This window comes from Meriones unguiculatus, chromosome 11 (assembly GCF_030254825.1).
Source record: "Meriones unguiculatus strain TT.TT164.6M chromosome 11, Bangor_MerUng_6.1, whole genome shotgun sequence".
Classification (NCBI taxonomy): Eukaryota; Metazoa; Chordata; class Mammalia; order Rodentia; family Muridae; genus Meriones; species Meriones unguiculatus.
The window spans coordinates 95,482,877-95,494,911 of NC_083359.1; the positions used below are offsets into that span (position 1 = coordinate 95,482,877).

General features: G+C 40.9%; 1 protein-coding gene across 2 annotated transcripts in view; it reads left to right on the forward strand.

Annotated features, from left to right (window-relative positions):
• The first annotated feature begins 2,351 nt into the window (after positions 1 to 2,351).
• Kmo (kynurenine 3-monooxygenase) overlaps positions 2,352 to 12,035 on the forward strand; it is a 31,110-nt gene continuing 21,426 nt past the window's right edge. Inside the window, exons 1-4 of one of the 2 annotated variants that reach the window (XM_021658516.2) lie at positions 2,352 to 2,835; positions 9,101 to 9,170; positions 9,467 to 9,564; positions 10,448 to 10,537. In XM_021658516.2, the coding sequence (XP_021514191.1) occupies positions 2,782 to 2,835; positions 9,101 to 9,170; positions 9,467 to 9,564; positions 10,448 to 10,537 (312 nt within the window). In that variant the 5' untranslated portion in view covers positions 2,352 to 2,781. Of the gene's footprint in view, positions 2,836 to 9,100; positions 9,171 to 9,466; positions 9,565 to 10,447; positions 10,538 to 12,035 lie in introns of those variants that run through there. The other variant, XM_021658518.2, reaches the window with a different exon arrangement.

The window sequence follows — 12,035 nt, forward strand, 5'->3', positions numbered from 1 at the left end:
TATTTATATTACGGTTTGTTATTTTAGTTCCTTTTAATATTGGTATCTGTACAAGTTTTCTATTAGTTTTTATTCATCTGATTATGAGAGACCCCCAAAAAAATTAAAAATTAGCAGCTATTATTAAGGGCTAAACTATGTAGGTGGAGAAGTCTGTTGATACCCTGAGGGGAAGGACTGCCTTATTGCATTCTTTCCCCACCTACTAGAGATAACAGTTGCTAGGAAACTGGCCCATCCTCCTAGGGAGGGACACCAGGTCATTATGGTCTGGGGACCTGCCTATAGCCAATCAATTCAAAATGTAGCATTTTGACCAATAGATGCTTGCCAGGCATGAATCGCCCCTGCCTTGGGCATGCTGGGAGGAACCAGAATCTATATATATCACCCAACTAACCTGGGCGCGGGGCGCTCAGCTCCCACCGCTTCGGCGGTGGGGCTGTGTAGCCCAAGCTGCAGCTTGTAATTTTCAATAAAAAGACCCTCATGTGTTTTGCAACGGAGTCGATTCCTGGAGATCTTTTGGGGGCTCGCAAATAACAATTAGTTACCATTTTATTATTCTTTGTTTCTTTCATTTTTGGGTCACACCTAGTTTATGAGCTTTATATGAGTAGATTACCTAATGTCTTTCAAACACCCACAACACATAAAATATTCCAGAAATTTTTCTTTTTATAATTTTTATTTCATTGAAATACCATGTAGCCCATGCTAGCCTTGAACTCATAGTCCTGTTACCTCAGGTTTCCAAGCCTGGGATTGCAGAGACATGCCACTTAAAATGTACTAATTACTTCATTAAACACTGGAAGCAACCTTATGAGGTAGTACCTACTAGGGTCCTTTTTGCAAAGAGAACACTGACATCTAAGAACTCCCAACTGTTAATGTATATTTGCCAACAAAAGTAATCAACAAAAGTAATTTTCTCCTTGTAACAGCAATATAAAGTTCTATATTAGCTAAATAAAATGTATACCAGTTAGGAACAAAAGTTGAAACATGTAGGGAAGGTAGAATGCAAGTGACTGAAATGTGGAAATGTTGTCAATAATGAACATGTATTTAAAGCCTTTTCATTAATGGTTAGCACTGTATATATTTTAGGATGCAACCTTATATCTATGCAAAATGTTTTGCATTGCTTAGAGTTGAAGTTTTTAAAGTCTGGGCTTCGCTGATGACAGTGACCTGATTTGTTCTCGTTGACACTTGATTTGTTTGTTTCTGACTTATTTGCGCTCTGTCCTTTACGAAATGTGACCTTGTCCTGCTTTAAAAAGACAAATGCAAAACGAAACCTAACCTAACAGTTTTCTCTTCTGCTAAAGCTCAACCCTCATCTGACAGAACGGATAGGCAGCACAGTGGCAACTCCAAACAGGGAGATACTGTTGGCTTGATGGCCACACTGTAATGGAGTGAAGGCCCTGAGGCAGCAGACTTCCGGAACTCTGTGACAAGCACTGTACATTTGTGCTTAACTACTTTACTTTTTTGTGTAATAGTCCCTAACTTTTAAAAAGATTCTTAAAAGGTACAATTTTCTCTATATTGACACTGAAGAACTCTTGAGTTATATGTTGTTAAAAAGAGAAAAATGGGGTGGAAAGGGTTGTGAAAGTTGCCAACTTTTATGTTGAAAAGGAAAGGGAGAGAGGTCAAATGAGAAAGTAGAGAAGAAAGAAAAGAGGGGAGAGAAGAAGGAAAGGACGGGAGGAGAGGGAAGAAACACGGGGGGGGGCTTGGAGAGAAACAGGGTAACCCACACAGCAAAACCACTGCTTAAGTGCTTGCCTCTGGACAAGAGAAACAGGCTCCCACTTCCTGTGTGCCCATGCGATGTCTTAACTTCGTGCCATCTGATATATTACCTACTATAAAGACTCAGCAGTTTTCTAGCGCCTCTAACATACTCTCCCACAGGGGGCGCTATCTAGTGGCATTTCCTTTCACTGCTTAGTGTTCTCACCAGAAATAGGGAAAATAAATAAATCTTCATCGGTGCTCTCCTTTTATTTTATATCGCAATACATTCCAGAAAAGAAGCACAACTCACGAATAGGCCTCCACACCAAGTACTATACATCTCAAGTCAAGTGAAAATGTCAAAAAGAGTGATTAAATGCCCTGAAACCAAACATGCATTTAGAGATCCAGCATGTCCACCATCTTGCCCATGGCAAGACACAAGCTAGATTCTAAAGTCCAGTGCAAGAAAAAAAAAAACAACCAAAGCAAAAATCTGGCCAGTCGGTTACACATCTACAGGTCCTGCTCAGGAGACTGTCAACACCACAGACTACTAAAGGCAACCAGCCCCAGAGGACCTTTCAGGCCAGATTCAGGGCTGGGCCCAGCAGCAGGAGGAAGTTGTGAATCCAGCTCATCTCATTCTCTCTGAAAAGTGGAAGATGCTGCGAAACTTCAGAAAACACAAGTTTCATTCATACCCACATTTTGAAAGAAAATGAAACTAATGCAAGCCGTAGAAAAAGGAGAAGAAAAGCCCCAACACTGCTTTTTTTCTTTTCTTTTCTTTTTTTTTTTTAAGAGTTTTGTGCATGGCTGGGTTTTTCCAATTTTAGTTATCACAGTGAATTGTCTCTGAGAGCTGAGCTGATTGGACTTTAGGCTTCCAGTGAGTTAAACGCTGTCAAGGGAAGTGAGCTTTGACCAAACCTTACCAAGGCTCTGGGCTTCTGGCAATAAAAAGACAGCAAACCACGAGTGTAGACAGAGTGTTCCAACCTGGACGGTGGTGTTCTGGCAGCTATGGCATCATCTGACGCTCAAAGGAAAAGGGTGGCTGTTATCGGTGGTGGCTTGGTAAGGCTGTTCAGGGGTGTACTGCTCTTCAGCTATATTTTTTAAAATTATTATTATCTCACTGTTTATCATGTGTAGATTATTGATTCTAACAATTAAACCTTTTTAATGTTTAAAGATACCTGCTGTAAATATAACATTGTTTTTATTACAGTTATTAATACATAATAATCGCTGATATTTTCATATATGTATATACCATGACTAATCCCGTCTATCTACCCTTCTGCCTTCTTCCTTCTCTCACACCTTTCTCGGTCTCTCTTAAATGTTTAGTTTTTTCTTCCTTTCTCTCTCTCCCCCCCCCCGACCTCTCCATAAGTGTGTGGGTTTCCTTAAGTGACATAAAATATGCACTTGTCTTTAAAGATTTATGTGATTTCATTTATCCTGATGTCCTCTAAATCCACTCGTTTATATTAAGATGAGCTAAGACATATTTTTGCTTTAAACAACAGGATTTTATTCTTCTTTATGGCTAAATGATACTCCATTGTGTACATGTACCGTATTTTCTTTCTCCATTAATTCACTAACAGCCATCTTGGCAATGAATATAGGTGACAGCATTTGCTTTAAATGGCTCTTTCCAGGAAAGATATTTCGTATCTACTAAGTATTAAGGTGTGTGTTTTCTTTTGTCATTTTGGTCTAGTATTTCCTAAAAATAAATAAATAAAACAGATTAAACTTTATTTGCTCCCAAATATGGCTATTCTTTTAAAATAGGAATGTATCTTAGGTCTTTTCAATATAATAATAATAATAATAATAAAAAAAAAAAACATTTTGCCCCACTCTGGTTAGTAAACTACTCTCTAATGGGAAGAAAAGGGTCAAGACACACGAAATCAATAGTTTTAAAAACCTATTAGATACTCACAAGGTATTCAGATAAATGGAAAATAACATAATTGCTCACTCAAATTACTTGGCAGTTCCAAGGTGACAGGGTGGTGAGTATTGCCTTTACTCCTTCCCCAGCGAGTGTGAGGTAACAAGTGAAGTAAACAACTCAGACCTGGCCAGTTAGGGACATGGTGTTGATTCCAACCCCACCCCCATGCGGAGGAAGGAGTGTGAACACCTACCATATTTTTATAGTCAAAACTAGCTCCTCCAAAAACAACTGTACATTTTTCCTCTCATTAGAACTCTAATAGAAAAAAATAATTCATCACAGATTAATTAAAAATAAATTAAAACTAGAACCTCTCTACAATCCAGTGACGTCATTTCTCAAGTCAGCTCACTATAGAGACGACAGCATTCCTGTCTTCATTGCTGCAGTACTCCCCACAGCTAGGTTACAGGCTGCTTAGGTACTCACTAGAAAAATGAGTGGATAAGGAAGAGTGAGCTCTCTCTCTCTCTCTCTCTCTCTCTCTCTCTCTCTTTCTGTGTTCTGTGTCTTTCTCTTTCAGACACACACACCATGGGAATTATTCTCCCATGAAGAATAATAAAATAAAATTGTGTTGCTTGCAGGAAAATGGCTACGACAGGTCCTTTAATATATCTGATGCTAAATTTTTAAATGCCTCGGAAGGAGCGGGCATGATTGGCCACATCTGTAATTCTAGGGCTCGGCAGGCTGAAGCAGGAGAGTGGAGTGAGACTGAGCCCTACCTGGTAGAGACAATAAGACACTGTGTCTCAACAAAGCCAAGCAAAACAGAGCGCTAAGGAAGAGCATTGTGTGTTGTGTTTGTCGGACTTCAGGCCAATCTTCACTGTAACTCCTTCTATCAAATTGCTGAACAAAATGAGAATGTATATATCGCTGCTGCTCGTGTTGTTTTAAGATACTGTGGATAAAGGAGTGGATAAAGGGAGGGGAAAGGCAATGAAGAAGGAGACGAGACAGCTCAAGTCTGAGCAGTGAGCTGTGCAATGAGCAGGGCAAACAGCTCACTGTGTGAAGAGGGTCTCGGCAGGTTCTGTTTCCAGTCAGTCAAGGGCAGCCCCTCTGACGAGAGGATAGGACCAGCTACCTCACACAAGGCAAAGCTGACTTCATCAGAGCTCACAGCATCTTAGACGATCAAGGAAGAAGACTGGATTTTATTCAAAGCTGCATTACTCTTGAAAGTCTTGGGGGGGGGGTGTTAGTAAGAAGGTAGACTATGATTTCCTGCTGGGCATGGTAGTGCAGGCTGGCAATTACAATACCAAGGAGGCTGAGGAAGGATGGACGTTCCAGGCAACTTTGGGCTTTATAACAAGTCCCCACTTCAAACAAACAAATAAATCCTCGGGCTTTTGATGGACAACATAACAATTTATGGGAAATTAGGAGGAGTGAGGAAGCTGCTATATATTCATGAATTACTCAGGGTAGCAACAATGAGATGCTCTCAGAAACCCAGGGGCAAGGAAAAAAAATCCACGTGAATTTTAGAAAATCGCTAAAGTGTGCCAGTTCTCTGTATATTTCGGCTGGAATAACATCCAAACTGTTCTTTCTCAGTGAAATTGCCTCCTGCGCACTGCCTGAAGCTGCTCAGCTTTTGTTGCTGAGAATTTGTTGCTGGTAGTGGATTTCCAAACTCAAAACACTGGTGATGTCGAATTGATTTCAAATGTTATTGCTGTTTCATTGACCTCGGCATCTTTCTCCCCGACATCCAGTGTTAACTGAGCCTGAAGAGCATGGACAGCCTAGAGGTGTAGTGGGGTCTACCACCAGCCAGAGGCCTAGGAAATACTACTTTCCTCAGTTTCTTCCTCTTGGGTTAAAATTAGAGTCTGGGTGTTTCAATTCAACTCTTCTGCCTTTTTTGCACTCTTCACTCAAGAGATCTCTACATCATTCACCACCTGGTGTTTCCTAATGCCAAAATCAGGTCACTTGGAACTTTCACTCTCCCCGAAGGAAGCATTCTTGATGCATAGAAACCCACAAAACTCATGAGATCTCGGGTCAAGGTCTTTGCAGTGTGCTATAACTTCTGAAGCTGTCACTGATATACAAGTACATGTAGAGGACTTGCTGTTAACCTTCCTTAGTGCTCTTATTTTATTAACACTAAAATAAATCTCAATTTGTTTTTTTACTGATATTTTAAATTATTTTTCACAGAGAAATGAATTTCTTCTGTGACATTTTCAGAATGTGTATTTCATTAGACTTTCTTCTTGCTCATCCCTCCCTCTCTCTCTTGTCCCCCTCCCCTGAAATCTCCTTCTGCTCTTATGGTATACATATACATCCCATTACCCTCTCACAGTTCCCTTGCTACTTTCATGGCTCCCACATACTTAAATCTGGATTTCATATATGAGAAGAAACATGCTATTTGTCATTACAAGTCTGCTTACTCCACTTACTGTAATCATCTCTGACTCCGTCTGCTTTCCTGTAAATGTTTTAATTTCATTTTTCCTTGCAGATAAATAAAATTCCATTGGTGCAGATATACCACATTTTCTTTTCTTTTGCAGCCTTTTTATTACTTATTTCTTTGACAGTTTCATGGCATAACATGCATACTACTTACTCTCTCCTCACCCCTTTCTAATCTCACTCCCCACCTCCCTCTTACATACTTGTCTCCCAGTTTCCTGACTTTTGCTTTTGTTTTGTGACCCGTGTCCTCTGTGTGGCCATTCATTTGCTTCCCACTCCTTAGGCTCTGAGATTTCTCCCTGTCATTCCATCCCGGGGACATCTTAACAACAGATGGATAGACTTTGATGGGCTGTGGAAGTCTGTCTTCCTTTGCTCAGTAGGTCAAGGGACACTTTTGATGTTACGTAAACCTTTCTTCATCTTCTGAGGTTTTACTTGGGCTCCGGTCTCATCAAAGGAGTTTGACTCCATGCCCTCTGCCAATAGTCTTATAGATTTTTGTTTTGTTTTGTTTTTTATTTTATTTTTAAGTACTTCACAGAACCCAGACTTGCCTACATACAAAAATTTCATCCTTCGCTCTTCATTTGCTCTCCACTTACTTTTGCAGGCTCTTGGTGTAGTGTTTAGAAACAAATGCAAAATCAGTTCATAGACAGCCATGCCCCTATGTGAGTCTGCCTCATGAAGTCTGGCTTATTGTGCCCAGGTCTCTAATCCTGCAGTTTCTTCCTTCTTCCATATTCTTTCCTCATGGTCAGGAATCCAGCCGTTGTGGGAGGGTTGAGGAATCAGAAGTATACAAACAAGCAGAGAATGTGGAGAACTTCAAAGTAAAAACATAGGCAAGTTAGGGAACTGTCCCATGTCTGAGTTATACTAGGGTGACAAAAATAGTGGGCCTTAAAATATGCTAGAAATCTAAGGAGGAGGAGCCATGGGTCTGCAACTTCCAACCTTAGAAACGACCAAAACAGACCCTCCAGTCAGGTCATCCTTACCACACTGGATCCAAGGATCCGCCTCTATCAAAACCCATGGGTGCATACCACAGCCCATCACTGGTGTGAGCTAGACTCCGTGCCTGGCATAGCCGTGTTTACTACCCTGCTTGTTACCCCTTCATTACCGAAGGTAATTTTTCAGGGACTGGGCAAAATGACCTCTTGCTTCTAAATCGCAGGCTCCCCATCCTGGAGCCAGCACCTTACTTTAAGGCTCGACTCATCACCATCATCTAGATCTTACCACCCTTCTTCTAGGCTGTTTCCTTAACAAGAGGGGTTTCTTTCTAATGAGCCTTCCTGTCCTCATTCCTACCCTCCTGACTCTGTTGTCTTCTGAGCCACATTCTTTCCTGAACCAGTCTTTTATCACTTTAGGAGGAGCAGTTATGATTCTATTCTGATAAAAAAAAAAAAATCGTCTTAACCCAAACTATTACTTTATCTTCTCTATATGGCTCAATATTCCCAGTCCTCAAAGGCTGACTTAAAGTAATCTTCAGGAAGATTTGCCAAGCCCCTTCTGAGGATTATCTGTTGTCATATACCAAACCACCCTAAAACTGAGTGTCCTAAAAGAATGACATATGGAGTCTCATTTAGTGGGAGGGTTGTTGTGTTGTTGGGGCAGCAGTCACATTCAAGGCCTCATTGGACTGGCCATATAGCACATGCCCATACTTGGTAGTTGGTGTTGGCTTCTGGTTCATGACTGAATAAACTACACGTGGCTTGTCCATGTGACTTCTCCCATGTGACAACATCCAGGTCTCTACAGTCGTTACGATGTAAGCTCATTGGGTAAAGTGTTTATTGTGCAAGCAGGAATACCTGAGTTCAAATCCTTAGCACCTAAAGAAAAGCCAAGTACGGTGTCACTGTGATCCCAATGCTGGGACATGCAGAGGCAGATCCCTTAAGCTTGCTGGTCAGCCAGTCTTGTCAAAAGATAAGCTTGAGGCTCAATGGTCTACCCCATCTAAAACACACAAGGGGTAGAACAATGGAGGAAAACACCTAACACTGATCTCTGGTCTCCATACAGGCATGTGAACCCACACACATGTGCACACATGTGCCTAGACCATATACACAAGGAAACAAGTTAATAATAGATGGTTTGAGGTTTATTTTTGAATGACTCTCCAGAACATGATGCTGTGTTGAAGAATCAGGTATCAAATTCAAAAATCCTAATAGTGATTCTAAATATATAGTTCAAAGATGAGCAAAATTAATCTATATTTCCAGAGGGAAGTATATTTAGGTGGTAAAACTATGAAGAAGCAAGAGTGAATTAGCAAAAAATTCAAGTGCTCATCTTCAAGGAGGAAAAGGGTTATGGTAATTAGGTGGGGGGGTAGTAGGGATTGAAATATTCTTTTTTTTTTTACCTGAGTGTTGGTCATAAAGTCTAAGAGAACATAAAAGTTTGCTTTGTAGTTATTCTGCAATCTGCCCACATTTTTATTTTCTTTCTGTTTGCAAGTTATTTCTGACTATAAAAAAGTAAAAAGCCAAACCTATCTCTACAACTATACCACTTAATCTTGAATTAATCTGTTGCTTTGTTTCTCTCTCTTTTTTTTTGTTATTGGAGATTGAATTCAGGTTTCTGCATATGCTACACAAAGGTAATATCTTTTGATATTGAGACAGACTGCTCCTAAGTAGCACAGGCAGGTCTTAAACTCATGAACCTCCTGCATCAGATAGAGTTCAGGCTTGCATAATCAGGCCCAGATAATCTGGCTGATCTTGCTGCTAGTCTTGGGTAGTGACTACAACTAACTCGATACAATGAATGCACTAATGTATCTATCCACACACAATATTGTGTTTTCCACCAAAATGTTTGTGCATGTTCAGGACAAGATGAAGGCATAAAAATGATGGTTTTGATTTCCAGGTTGGAGCATTGAATGCATGCTTTCTTGCAAAGAGGAATTTTCAAGTTGATGTGTATGAAGCTAGGGAAGGTAAGTTGGTGATGGAAAATGGGAGAAGAGTTTCGGATCCCTCGATCTATTTCTTTAGATTTTCTGAATAAAAGACATTTTAATAAAAGAAATTCAGGAAGTATTAGAATATTTTTAAAACCTCAGTGATCTAAATTTAATTGAGCACAAATTTACACTTGGTATTTTCTTTAGATGAGTTAATAAGTCTTTCTGTTTGATTCTGAGTTGAACAATTGTTCAAATGCAAGAATTTGCTCACTCCTTAGAAGCATTTAAGGAAGTGTACACCACATGCAGTCTGCTTCTGTTTTTAGATATTCGAGTGGCTAAATTTACACGTGGAAGAAGCATTAACTTGGCCCTTTCTTATAGAGGACGCCAGGCCTTGAAGGCCATTGGCCTAGAAGATCAGGTACAATCGTAATGCAGTTTTTTAAAAAAAGTTGTGTGCAGCTGTGTGCACGTGTGTGTGTGTGTGTGTGTGTGTGTGTGTATGTGTGTGTGTGAAGATGATGATGCTTGACGGTTTTCAACAGTTCCATGGCATTGATTTTATCCTGATTTGAAATGTCATTTGATGCCAATGACCTACACAGAAAACTCATTCTGTGGAGGCTTGGAAAATTCCAAATTTGGCAATCTGGTAAACCCTTAACACATAATGGGTTTAAAGACTTAAGACACAGAGGGCAGGAAGGATATGGACATGACACCTCAACCTCATCATGTCTCTTACAAGAAGGCAGATTTCTCATGGGTGGGTAGGGGTGCTCTAGTTTCCTTCCAGTTGGGATGATGAAACCCTCTGATCAAAAGCAAACTAGAAGAGGAAAAGTTCATTTCCGCTTACAGTTTCCAGTCCATCTTTGAGGGAAGTCAGAAAAGGAAGCCCTTGCTAGTGCATGCAACATCCCCCGTGACCAGGGCAATACACAGCCAATGAAATACAACAGAAACTGTGGAGGGTTGCATTTTTCTCCTCAAAGCAACCCTTCCCATAGTCGTAAGAAGACCACTTAGCCTCCAATTCAGTCCCCTTAACACCTAGCCACTCCCTGTAGTCTGTGATCTCTGTTTAAACAACATAAACATTCATTTTCTTCCAAGTTAGAGAAACACTGGCATACTTAGGAGCAGTGTTTTCACTGAGTGACTTTTCAGCCATCTCGGGCTTTCTGAGTCCCTTTTAAAAAGCTTTAACTAAAAAAAAAAAAAATCACCTTTAAATTCACATTTGTTTAATTCTCCTGGTGGTATAGCACCGTGATGGAGATGTTATTTCTGGTTCTCCTCAGATCGTTTCCAGCGGTGTGCCCATGAGAGCTAGAATGATCCACTCTCTCTCAGGAAAGAAGTCTGCAATTCCATACGGGAACAAGTCACAGGTAGGTTTGCATTGGAGGCAACAGATTACGCATCAATTGTAACTGAGCCCGGCACCTACAATGAGCCACTTGCTTATTGTGACCCCCTCCTTTCCTCCCTTGTACTAACTCACATATCTCAGTCTAGACACCCGGACACATTATATTCTAGTTACCTAGTTAGTTGATAGGGGATGCTCAAGCCAGGATCTGGCTGACAGCACCAATGACAAAGACTGGGCTGCTGCTACTAACGTCATAACGAGGCCACTTCTTGTCCGGCTCCGGCTATCCAGCTGCCTCCCACCTCCTTTTCAATTAGAGAAAATTACCATGTTATTTGTTGTTGAGTATCATGCACGAGAACAACTCGAGCATTCTGAGCTGCAGTTGCCTCCCCTAAATTACTCTATTGCCCTGGATTTGCTTATAATAGACTGTATGGAATCAACCAGAGGTGCTTTCAGTGCTTCATAATTCCCAAAACAACGGAGGCCAGATGCTGATGTCATTTTTGAAAGCAAATCTATTGTCCTGCTCTGTATTTTTCTTTGTATTTTATATGCTGACATTCATAACTGGAAGAAAATATATTTACATGTAATTATACCCTTTTCGTTTATTTCTTTGAGAGAGAGTGAAGATCCCAAATATCCATGAACCAGAGGGAATTCCCAGCTTGCTTGCTTTTTATGGAGCCTTAAGAAGCACAGAGTCAGAGTAAGGTTCACATGACCCTGAAGGTTGAGGGACAGTCATCAGGTTCATGGGGGAGAGACATCAGTAAAATAAGACAGGGGAAGCTTCGCTCTGTGGTATGGGCCAGAAATGGAAGAGTGGTGTGGAGAAAGGGGGAAGTTGTAGTTTACAGGAAGGCTACAGAGAAAGTAAAATTTGAAACACTTTGTAGGACTTTCAGATCAGTAGCAAAACAGAATTGACCTAGTCAAGTAAAGGAGATCTGGGTGGGACATCATTTCAAAGACTTAAGCCTGGGGTGCAAAGTATACTTCAGAGGTTTGGAAGAGAGAACATCTAAGCTCACTCTAGCATAGCAGAATCTTTAGATTTATTGAACGTGACTCCAGCTGCCATGCTTCATAGAAGAGGAAATAGCCTACAGAGTTGCATGAGGTATATTAAGATAAAGACAATGCAGCTTTCTTCTCAGAGGTGGGACCCGGAAGCTGGGAAGCACTACCTACAGCCTCATTGCTCCCTGACCCAGGATATCATCTGACTATTCTTTTTGTATTACCCTGGAGCATCCTGAGGAAGCTGATGTCCGACTGAGCTCACTTCAGAGCCCTGGTGAATCATCTACCAGTAAACAAAGAAATTCAAATAGTGGTTCAAATCCCAGAGAAACTAGATAAACTAGACTGGGACCAGAGGCCGCAATCCTTTCTTCATCCCCCACCATTGCTGTGGGGGCACTGACTCCTCTAGAGGCAGCAGGTGTGCAGCAGTTCCAATTTTGGTGCTCGCTACAACACAGAGGAAGTGGTCCCTTCCCAGC